Source organism: Eurypyga helias, unplaced genomic scaffold (genome assembly GCF_000690775.1).
Source record: "Eurypyga helias isolate BGI_N326 unplaced genomic scaffold, ASM69077v1 scaffold29623, whole genome shotgun sequence".
Taxonomy (NCBI): Eukaryota; Metazoa; Chordata; class Aves; order Eurypygiformes; family Eurypygidae; genus Eurypyga; species Eurypyga helias.
Window position 1 is genome coordinate 13,747 of NW_010242285.1, and position 12,469 is coordinate 26,215.

The 12,469-nt window shown below is 37.7% G+C and overlaps 1 protein-coding gene across 1 annotated transcript in view; it reads left to right on the forward strand.

The window, feature by feature from the left end:
• Positions 1 to 12,469, forward strand: part of DCP1B (decapping mRNA 1B) — a gene marked incomplete at its 5' end in the record, with an annotated part of 42,714 nt that overhangs the window by 13,001 nt on the left and 17,244 nt on the right. The window contains 2 exon segments of the mRNA XM_010149043.1: positions 9,497 to 9,563; positions 11,773 to 11,908. Of these exon segments, the coding sequence (XP_010147345.1) occupies positions 9,497 to 9,563; positions 11,773 to 11,908 (203 nt within the window).

Sequence of the window (12,469 nt, forward strand, 5' to 3'; positions counted from 1 at the left end):
TTAGTACTTTAAGATTAAATGCCGTGATTCTTCAGTTTTAAGCATGTAAAAATACAGTACCCATATATGAATGGTAAGGGATCCAAGGTGCAGCCATCTGCTGAAATTTAGCTTTGTGAGCACAGCGTGAACCTACCCACAACTGGAATAAACCTATTACTGTTTGCCTGTCGTTATGTGAGAACAGTGAAAGTCCTTTCTGTTCCCATGAAATTATATTGTGTTTCTAAAAATTGTACAAACTTAAAAGATTTCCAAAGGCAGCTCTATGGATAAGCAGATGTTACTGAAGGCAATGTCACAGCTGACCATAAGAGATGGAACGGCTACAGAGTAGTAGAGAAGAACATTTTAATGTGTTGAGTATAACATATTAACAGGCTGTGGCAAATCTATAAAAGTAAATACATAAGATATGCTGTCAGTATGTAAATATTACACCATATGTAAATATGGAAATTTCAGGAAGAGTAGTTGTCTTTATCTTTGCCTGTTTCTATGTGTGCTTTTTTCTTCTTTTTCTCACCATTTTAGAAATGGAGAAAGTGTAGGAAAAATGGAGGAATTGCCTGCCTCCAAAATGATGGTGTGTTACAGAGTGTACAGGTAGAAAAAATACTAAGTTTTTTTTTTTTTTAAAGTTCTGTTACTCTTAGAGTATTTCTTAGGTGTTACATGTTACAAGAACAAGTATATATACACAAGCTACTTGGACTTCTGCTGTTGCAGGTTAAGAACTTAGTCCACATCTGCAAATGTATTTCCACTATTTAGGATCTGAAGGTATGCAGTGAAAAAATAAGAGATGAGATCACAACAGTCAGAATTGGAAATGTCATCTATATCTAAGGTTGCTTATTTGCCTCATGAACTCCTTTTTGAAGTTGATTATAGGAGTTAAACCATTTGGGTTGTTGTAGGAGTTAAACCATTTGGGGTGACAGCTCATCGGACTGATTATAGTAAAAATTCAGGTTTAAGGAGAAAATAAAATAACATGCTATTGAACATCTATTTGAGCTTAAAATGTTCTTTCTTATTTTTTCCCCCTTCTTTTCTATTTTACTGAAAAAATGACATTGGCAGAGTTTGGAAAAGATCTTGTCCTTGAACTTGACCGTAGCTCCAGAATTAGAGATGTACTCTGACCTTTGGCAGGTACCTCAGAGATGTACTTTAAAAATCATTGGGAACATACTCTTAGTTTGACTAAATTATAAATGAAAACCATGATGTTCAAATCCTGATGAGTCCTCTGTCAACCCTGTATGTCATGTACAGTAGAGGAGGCTTTATCCCCACAGGGCTAGAAGCTCAGATACTCCACAGGAAGCATAACAGAAGCTGATGCTTTTCTTAACCTGGTGGAAGGCAGGAGTGAAGTAAGGCGGCTAGAAAATAAGAAGGTGAAGGCAGCTCTCCTCCCTGTTCTTTACAATAAAAGCAAACTTTTTTTGCCTCCAGATTAGAAAGGTGGTGTTGTCCCCTTCTCCTTGTTTGAGGAGAGATATTCCTGCTTTTAGCTGCTAGGTACGATGTGATGTGCACAGAATCGAGAGCGTGGTTTCTAGTTTAACCTCTTCCACCTGTGATCACGGTATGTTAGTGTCAGCTTTTCTGCCAGTAGAAGTCGTGGCTATACATTTAGATCTGCGTAATGGCATGTTTGTGTCCTGTTCAGATGATTCCCATAGATCAGGGCCTGGCTTCATTTCAGCGCCTTGAAGACATGGGTTATGGTTTGCTGCAGAAAGTTAGCAAGGAGTTTAGATACATCATACAGGAAACAGTTTCAGGTGTGGAGGACCTGTGTTTCTTTTCTGCTCAGCCATTCTCTGATGGAATTTTTTTCACAGGAAGGATGGGTTTGTTGACTCAGGATATTTGGATTTAGTTTTCAGCCTTGCTGCAAACTTCTCCACTTAGGTTTCTAAAGTCTCAGTGTCTATCATTTTTTACATCAAAAATGGAACAGTACTTTCACCCACCATTTGCTTACCTTAATAGCTCTTCCCTCAGCTTTCACACTCCTTGAGTGAGGCTGTTTAATCATTTCCATGACAAAAGGCAGTGGAACTCCAGTCTGATGTGGACATTGCAGAAGTCTATTGTGAAATAGTAATGAGATCCACTTGTTATTTAAGAACAACTTATAAATAAGAACATTAAAGAATTTATTAAGAACAACTTGTTATTTAAGAAATTGATAGTCTGGCATCTACAGACTTCCTGCCTTAATTTCCGTGTTATGCATTGTCATGATTTAAAAATTATTTGGAACTGATGGAGCAATGGCAGGGGATGTGAGTGGAAAACCATTGGTAGGGGAAAAAACTTCATTGCACTAAGCCAGATGGCTCATATCATAGATGATATTCCTGTGTCGTGACTGAAAATTTCCTGTAGCATCAACAGAATGCGATTTTAAGGGAAATCTTGCAAATTCAGTTTGCCTTTGGGCTCTTTTTCGAGAAGAAAAGAACCTGCTGATGGACTGATATCTGCTGAGCTTTATGGAAATAAATGGGTCAATGGGCTTTACAGTTTCCTACAATGCTAACATAACTTTAGCTTTGAGGCTATTTAAGGGGTATTCTAGTGAGCCAATCTTGTTTATGTCTGCTACGGGGTTGATGTTTTTTTCATAAAGGATTTCTGATAAATTTGGATTAAAAATTTGCCTGAGGTCACAGTAGAGCTACAGACAGGATTTAATAAACAATCCACCATCTCTGAGTTGTCCCTTTTTGCCCTCATGAAATCAGAAATATTTGCTGCCTTTATCTGCAAGTCTATAAATTGGTCACCCAACTTTCCTGACTGGGCAAAGAGGGAAGGGATATTTCAGGGCCCATCCTGTTAACAAAAGATTGCCCCTTGTGTTGATTTTTAAGGCATAGTTCCAGGCACAATTAAAAAGTTGGTGGTGTGGAACTTATTCTTGACTTCAGTAGTGTTGCCAATCATTGCCCACTCTCAAACCATCTGCTTTTGGGGAAAGGGGTTTTGAGGGGCTTTTACATTTTGTTGGGGGTTTTGTTGTTGTATATTTTCTTGTTATTTTTGGATGGGGTTTTTTAATTAAGTTGCTTGAACAGTTCTTTCCTCACTTGAATTTGACTGGCCAAGCTGAAAAACAGCTTTTCAGCTTTCCATGTGTGATCATCAGTTTGCATTAAGATGTCTCTGAGCAGTGTTATTTTCCTTTTAATAACTGGCTTTTTTCCCTCTTTCTCCATATACAATGTTTTGAACATTTGAAATTATGGAAATGCCAAGTCATCCTTTCCCCTGTCTATACTAAGTTTCCTAACTAAGTGGATCATGAGCTTTATCAGCCTTTAAATGAAAGAACAAGCATCTGATGATTTCACCATTTTTTCAGCAGGTTTTTTAGGAATTTAAGTTAAACTCATATCAAAATACAGGTTTTTGTTGCTTGAAAAAATATCACCTTGCTTCAGTTTCTTAGCATTTTTGTGCTTGTGACATCATAAAAATTTTGGTTCCCCTCTAAGAACTTTCAGAAATAACAGAATATATCTAAGTTGAATTTCCATTATTTAGAAACAAATCCATTTGGTTTATATGTATTTTGTATTGTGTGTCTTTACACAATGTAGAGAAGCAAGAGAGCTAAAAGTTCCAGTCCTGGTGATGAGCCACAATACTATCAATATGGTATAATAGGATGAAAGTTAATTTTTTTTTTTTCATCGTTTTGCTTTTAAATACCTAAATAGCTAAGCAAAATGTTGTGTTTGAAATAAATTTGAGGCTGTAAAGAACGAAAAATCTTTAAGGCTTCTAAACTAGTAAATAGCAAAATTAAGGTTGTTTGTCCAATTTCTCTTCTGCTTATGAAATTTTAAATTATGTGATCATCTTCTTTTGCAATATGGATTTTTGCTTCAGCTGTCAGAGTCTGAATGTAGTTCATGTAAAAAGCAGCTACTCAGTTCTGGGTTTTCCTCATTACTGGTAGGGGGGCCTCTTGCTTTGACTCTTACCTACTGCTGAAATTCTGCGCTAGGGACAGAACTATTAACTGTTTTTTTCTTGTTGACGTTTTCTGTGGTCCTAATCACTATAACAGCTGATAACTCGTAAGTAAGATGAACTGTTGTACCTTGTTCAGATTAGAAGTATTATTCTTCCCTGTTTTACACATTGGGATCCTAGGGCAGAGTAGTTACAGTTAGAGAGCAACTAAATGCAGGGTGTCTGACTTTACATTGCTCAGGCCTAATTTTTCCAATATATTTATCATTCATATGTTCAAAAATGCTTCTTACAGACTTCGATTGTGGTTGTAAGTAGCTGGTACTTTTGCAGGTCGTGCACCCACATCTTAGGCCCAGATCTAGGCCCTCAAATCAAACACTGGAAATGAAACGTACGGTCAGTGACAGGTACTTAAGATGACTTCTCACAACTTGCTTATCATTGCGTAATATCTCTGGGGCAGCATCAGAGATGGAATTCAGCTTTCCAAGGCAGTGTACAGCTGCCCTAGCTGCGGGTTTTTTAGATCATCTTTCCTTTGTTGCAGTCCTCTCTTGCGTTATGATGCAGAGCAGGATGTAGAGCTTCAGCAGGCAAGTCTGCTTCACTGCTTGAGCCTGAGCGGAGTGGAAGGAACATCATATGCTTCTGTTGGAATTTTAAAGACAGTATTGTGGACAAAGGGATCACATTTGCATTAGAGTAGAAGAGCACAAAATTGACGTGACATGCTTTAATTCATGTTTTAAGTTAAGAGCTCATAGATTAAAAATTATTACTCTAAATGCATCCTACTTTGGTTCTTTTTTTCAGTAGCTCCTACACAATGGAGGATATTCTAAAAAGTACTAGAAAAAGAAATGCAAGCCTTGATAGTTTGCTGAATAGTCAAATATGAGATGAATTGTGGATAACAAAGTGAAAAGATGACCAGCATAAAGGAATCTGGCTGCCTTGTAAGGTGTTTGTAGAGACACTGCATTTTAATGTAGCCAAGTGTGGATTTACATACTGAGGAGCAAGAGTCTAGGCCCTACATAGGGAATAAAGTACCTTAAGAAGCATGATATAAAGAATAGAACATGAAAGTTGACGAGCAAATTTATTTATTTGTTTATTATACCAGCAAGTGTTAAACAGTTTCCTAGGTACAGGGAACTCTCTAGTCAGCAGTTATGATATTTCTATACTTATTTTTACCAAGCTTAAATACTGTATGCAGTCTGTGGAGCAATAGCTTAAAAATAAAGTGTTGCAGGTACACCGAAACCAAAACTCTGATAATGGACATATCTGTCCAGAAGACAAAAAACTAATAGCTGGAAGTTGAAGCTAGACAAATGAAGAGTAAAATAAATAATCCTAGAGAAAATTCCTTCCTTTTTAAAAGGATACCTAGCATGAATTATGGAAGTTGTTAAGAAATTTTTCATCATCATCATAAATAAATAAATTTTTCAGATTGTGAGAGGTTAGAAATTGTCATCTATAATTCTGGTAGAGAGCAGCTGTCAGCTTCTGCTTATAAATAGTATCGAATGCTCTAGTGTTTGTGAGGACAGGAGAAATCCATAGCCAAAAAATGAATATTGTAAGGCGGAAGCTGTAGAATTGGCTCTGAAGTTGTGATTTAAAAATTAGATAACATACTTCCCAAAATTCAATCACTGAGCTATATTAAATGAGCTTCACAGGTTGTTAAAATTTTTCAGTTTTGATTTATGAGTAACCTATCTTTTTCACATTTTGAACATTCTAAAGACTGATATCTCTTAATATTTAATAAGTTCAATTAAATTATTTATGTAATTTATTTAGCTTATTCCCATTCAATATTAATTATTTGATAGCTTCATTATATCCTAGTTCTGTGTAATCTTGTTAACAACATCAGAACTTCGGTGCCTTTTTTTTTTCCTTTAATGTGATCAATTCATTACTAAATCTTATTTCTTTTAGTAGATGATTTAGGACCTGTTGAAAGTGGATGGATAGATGTGTACCATCTTGTCAGTATAAAACTGGCTCTCCTTATTGAACTTGTGTTAGCTACTTTTCATGTAACTGGCTCACTTAGCAGAAGATACTGGACTTGGATTTGTTTCTTCTTCTTGCATTTTTTACAATAAGCTCTTCTTGAATAACTCTATAGCTGAAGCTGGACCTAAAGGTGACCTAAAATTTCCTCTTTTGTGCCACAGTAGAAGAATCTGCTTTGTGCATCTGCTGTTTAGTGATTCAGTTGTGCCTCCACTGTTTAATGATTCATGTTTAACATGTGAACGTTTTGGTGAAATTACCACTCTACAGATGATACTTAGATCAGGATTTCCTTTTTGCCAAACGGTCGGATAGAGATGAAGGGCAGATAAAACTAATCTGTTTAGATTTAATGCTGCTGAGACATGCAGCGTTCTCATGCTGGTAGAAAGCTTGTGGCGAAATCTGTATTGTGTGTGTATTTAGCTTTTATTAGTGGAGAGTGCGCCAGGTTCCTAGCTTGACAGTTACAGTTTGTAATCACCTTGGGTTCTTTTGCTGGTCCTGGGTTTTTATGTGTTGTCATACACATAAAAAAATTGGTTTTGCCATTTTGTGTTCATCATTAATTAAGATGATGGCTTTTATTACGTGTTTTTACTGCTATTATTTAAATTTTTGCTTCCTTAAATGTAGATTATAGCAGGATATAGCACTGTAGTATGAATTTACACCACTTATTCCAGGTGATGAGCATCCAATATGAAAACATAAGTCAGTGTGCTTTGGATACCTGGTATCTCAGATTTCCACCAAGTTATTACCTTCTCACTGGGACATTTTTTTCCTGTGCATCCAAGAGCTTGGAATGCGATGTGCTGCAACAAATGGAGCGGCTGTGTGGTTATTTCTCAGTGTATTTTTGAAGTGTTCATCAGTTCTGGGCAGATGGGAGAAGCGTGGAAGGAAGAAGAGGAGGACTGTCCACTTCTGAAAGATTTCTCTATGAATGGGTGAGCTGTAAGCTCAGAGGATGCTTGGGTTCTCTCTTAGCTTGCTTTCAGCCGTGCTTCCTAGTCTGTGTTGAAAGTACCATTTGACCAAGGTAAGAAAGTACATGTGCGGGGTGGGTTTGTAGCTCGGCTGGTATCTAGGGTAACAGTCTCTGGACCTGCAACATCCTGACGTAGAGCGTCATCTAAGATATGATATATTGTTGGGGTGGTGGTTTGGTCTGGTGGGACAGGCAATAGTTAGTGTCCTTGTTCTGTGATCTGAAATGGGTGTGCGTTTGTTTGAATTGTTTTTCCAAATACTGGTTGTAGTTCTGTAAAATCTGAATTGGTTCTTTATGCTGGCAATCAGACAGTTTATTTGTGTTTGGGGCCGAGGTGAGGTAAACTAGCTGCTTCTGCTAGGAATCTGTTGATTCCAGTCTTTGAACTTGTAATGGCCAGAAGCACGGTAGTGTATTCATGGGATTGTCAGCTTTCAAATTTGTCAGATATTCCTAAATAGCCTGTGACATGTTTGACCAGTTGACCAAAAGGTGGAGCTGTTCAACCTGTCTTGCATGTTGGTGATGCCACCAGCTGTGGCAGACCTAAAAATTGAGAGGATGGAGCAGATGGCCAAAGTTTCATCAATACTTCTCTGCTCTGGAGGTTCTTTTATAACGAAGAATTTGGATTAAAACAAATTTGGCTTGTCTGGGGTTTTCAGTCTGCTTGCTGTGTTATGATATGGACGACAGGTTTTCAGAGGTGTTTTGTCAGAAGGATGTGTGGTTTGGCATAAGAGGTCAGTATTTTGGAACCTTGTGAATCATTCACACACTTTTCTACAGGTTTGCAGTTTATTAACGGATGCTTACTGGAATGTGTTAGAATATTAATGTCTCTTTTAAATGCATATTTTAACATCTGAGTTACAAAAAAGATTATTTGTGCAGCTCATATCAGCTCGTATGTTGCACGTTTGTAGAACCGCTGGCGCATATTCCGTTACTCGCCTTTTTTTAGGTGAATAATAGAAATCATCATCACGCTTTTCAAAAGTTAATCGTAAGAAGGACTGTACATCTTTTAGAAGTTATTTATTGTGTGTCTGCAAGATGGCTGTTGGTTTGTGGGTTTTTTTAGGCTTTTCACCAGCATGCTGTATTAAACAGTTGAACCATTTTTAGCTATATAAAAGACAACACATGGCTGCAGATCTGAGGGGGAACGGAGATAAGTATTACACTTGTGTCTTACAAACAGCTGCACATTCATTTTCTTTCCAAACATTAACAAAGCCAACTTATACTTCATATGCCACAGTTTTGGTTCTGTGGATTTGAAGGAGTGATCACTTTTGGATTCTGCTAATATAAGGAAATTCTACATGCTCAGGGTCAGTGTTGTGGGTTTTTTAAACAGATATTTAATCTATTTATGGCCCTTTCAAATAAAATCTAGCCCCTACTATGTTTGAAGGCGTGCTAGGAATTGCCTGCAGGAATGGGAAGGGGGAAGAAACACAGCGGCTACGTATTTGCTACCATATCATGTAAAGGGAATATGGATGTTACACAAGGTGATGGTGGAAAGGGCAAGAACTGTGTTAACTCTTTAAGTGCTTCTCTCTTCCTCTTCTCACAGCAAATTTGTGCCTGAGGTTAAAACTAGGATAGTTACCCTGATAAATGCAAACCAACTGATTTGAGACAATGTTGTAGATTTATTCCCAGGCTGTCTTACAAGACCTATATAACATGGTCGTGAGTGGAAAAAGCACTCTGTTGTTATAGTGGAAGCTGCACTAACTACAGTTCCATTATGGCTATTACCATCATGATGGTTTCATTAGCAGTGTGTACATTTGAGAATCTTGAGAAACAACTAGTAAAATTAAACCTGTTGTGGCTGTGCGAAGCTGCAGGCGCTTACTTTAGTGGAGATCTGAACTTAGGTATAGATTTTCTAGTCCTGGGGTTGGCTACAGATAATTACTTCGTTGGTGGTGAAAATAACGGGCAACATTATAGGAAGTCTGCAGGGAGGCAGAGATACATTAGTACTACTCCTAACAGCTTTGATGATACAGAAGATAGTCCTGAAGGTTGTTGAAAACTAAACAAATCTTGCTTGCTTATGTATGCGTGCAGCACTACCTGCAGTACACCAGCCTCTGTAGTCTAATGGATATGACATGACAACTGAAAAAACCGACGCAGGGAAAGTTTTTTTAAAGAAGAAAACCCTCTGGTTTAGTGTTCTGCAGAAAAGGATCAAATACCTCTGTACCTTTACTGAAGGTTCAAGAGTTTGTAATTTACATCCTTAGGGATATGCCTTTGATCTTTTCTGATTTTGGAGCATCTGAGGTGTCATTTTTATGTTTATAGATGGGGAAAACATAAGACAGAAATAAATCTAAAAATTCCTTTACAGGTCACTTCTAAGTATCTACGGGGTAGAATTGATGTTTGAGAAGATGCTCATAGTTTGTGTTTGATGTGCATTTGCAGTGTCCATATATGGGATTTGGTTTTATGATAAGGAAGAATGCCAAAGAATTGCAGAGCTCATGAAAAAGTAAGTGATGGGTAAACAAGACTTTCTGTGCTTTTTAAAATGTATGTATTTCTGTACATACATGCACATTGTATTACTAGGACCGTCTTACCTTTCTACTCTAAGCCTATTTTTATAGACTTTGTTGCAAGTAAAATTGTCACAGACCTGCATTTTGTATAAACCAAAATAAGTCACTGTATTGCAACACTCTCTCATAATTTGCTGCTCAGCTTTCCAGCTACATCACAGTGTAACAGTTCATCTGATTTATTTCCTGATGATTCAGAGATCTGTTTTGAAGGATTGTATTCTTTGAGGCTTTAAAATATGTTTCAGTTTGGGGAAATTTTCTTTTTTAATCTTGCTGTTACCTTCCCCCCCTCCCCCCCCCCATATCAACATGAAGTGTGGGCTATCATGAAGGCATATCGTAACAATGTAATTTCTGTGGCTTTTAATCCTGTTTCTACATCGTGGCTGAATTCCTGTTTCCTTATTTCTTAGCAATATGTACGAAATTCACTTTGTTTTTTGAATATAAAGCAAGACTTTAATTAGCTGTGAATTCAGTACTTTTATGTACATAACATTATTTTATACATGTTATACAACCTTTAATTTTGCAATCAAGTTGGAGATTAAAATTGCAAACAGAACTGTATCCCCAGCTGAATTTTAATCTTAACAATATCATGGATAGTTTTTTCAACTGCCACTGCTTTCTTCACATGTCCAGGATGGACAGGGGCTCACTTTTCTGCTCTACCCTCTAGTTGGCCTAATGATGAGCTTGTTTGCAATGATCCATTTCTTAAGACTATATTCTGCAGGTTTTCATGTTTGTTTGGAGGCAGAAGGAGCTGAAGGTTTACAGATTTTTGTCAACCTATCCAATCTAAATTTTTTAGGGCTATAATGTGGAGGATATGGTAAAGGGGCCTGATGGGAATGAGCAGAGATTGGATATACTAGTTGCCTGCAGTATGTAGGGTTGAACATATCATTGTCTCACAATTCTTTTAAGGGACAGGAGGAGGGATGACGTAGAGCCAGGTCTTTGGCCCCCCAGGAAAAGCTATAGGAGGTGGATACAGTCAAGCTGACAAGATTAGGTGCTAACAGAGTGCAGTGCAAAGGCCGTCACACCTGTCAGTCTCTCCTTTTCAGGTCACCTATGCCAGTCTCAACAGCTTCTGTAGCCAGAAGCATGCTGGGGAAGTGACATCAACTTTGATTGCCAAAGTTACCAGGTGCCCCAAAGCCCATTTGCGTGCCCTGCAGTGCAAGTCCAAACAAAGCTCATCCTTGCACATCTTGATCCGTAGCAAAGGGCTTTAACTCTTCTGCCACTTTGTTCCAGATAGGATTTGTTATAAAATACAGGGTGGGGAGGTAATCATGTTTCCTTTATATCTCTTTTTAAAGTCATACCTGCTGCTTTTCATTTTGCAGTGACAAAACATCGTGAAACACAGACTGTGACAGTGGTGGGGGTTTGTTTAGGGGGTTTTGTTAGTTTTGCTGTATATCCTACAGCTCTAAAATGAGTCAGTTGTGACCCAAGAAATAATTGATGGGGATGAATTTACAAAAATAAGCAATAAACCCTAGGAAACCCAGGTTTTTGACAGCTAATTTTAGTTAACTAGCTCAAGTTTCAGTTGGTGGTGATTAGGTACTCTCAAACTGGTAATTTACTACAATAAAAACTATTTTTCAGAGGATTCATGCAATTGTAAACCACGTGTAGTGGTTTATAATAGCAGTGTTGCATATAGATAAAAAACACCCTGTCGCTCAGCCAATTGGCTGCATGTTTTAATTCTCAGCATTCTACAACAATAATAAAACAGCTGGGGCAGGAAATTGGTCATTTGCTAGTAGTTAATGACTGATTTGTGTATGTTTGCCATCCTCCACCACTAGCAGAACTGAATAAAACTATAAATTCCCCGATCCTTCTGGGTATAGAAATTGTGACTGAGTTACAGAAATTTTGGTCTATAGCCTAGTGTGTTCGAGATGGGAGAAAATGAATCTCACACCTGGTTAAATTATGTTTTAATACAGATCTTTTAGTAGAGGTTTTTTTATGCATGTTTTAATGTGGATGGGGGGAAAATGAAAATATTTGAGTTTTGATGAATTATTGTAAAGTAGTTGCGGTTAAGCTTTTTTTATTTTATCTGTTTGTCTTGTATATGCTCTTCTCACCTCCAACTTTCAGCCTAACCCAGCAGGAGCAATTCAAAGCACAGCAGGGCACAGGAACAGGATTGTCCCCAATGATCATGAATTCAGCTAATAACAAAGAAGTGGACATCTTGCGGATGCTTACCAAGGCCAAAGATGAGTATACCAAGGTGAGGCTCGTTGTCTATAAAAGAGGATATTTCTTTTTGGCGAAACTATGATGCCAACTTGCTCGCACTTTACATTATAAACCAGAAAAGGTTTGGTTTGGTTTTCTTTTGACATAGTTTTACTCAGGGTGAAACTGACTTTGGACAGTGTGCCCTCGTTTTGTGTAGGAGTGTCTGGTAGAAAAGTTTCTCAGAATTTGCTAAAGATTTGAGAGGAATGAATGCCGTCAATAAAAACCTCTGAAAGGAGAACACAGGTATGGTTGATTATTTGTTAAATGCTAGGAGGTAAGAACAAGTATAAATTGCTTTTCATTTTGACCCTTGGAGCTCCTGTGCTCATCGAGTAGCACCTGGAAGTTGTGTCCTCTTTCTGGGTGGAGTATTCAAACCTGCTAATAGTTGCTGTGGTTTGTACAAATGACTTCCTTCAGAGAAGACCTTTAGCAGTGAAGTTACGGCTTTTAATTGTGGTTGTTAGCTACTTTCAAACACTAATGGAGGGAAATGAAAAGGTTGAAATGTAGTATAATTTCAGCCCATGCGCTGCTTTGGTCTTCT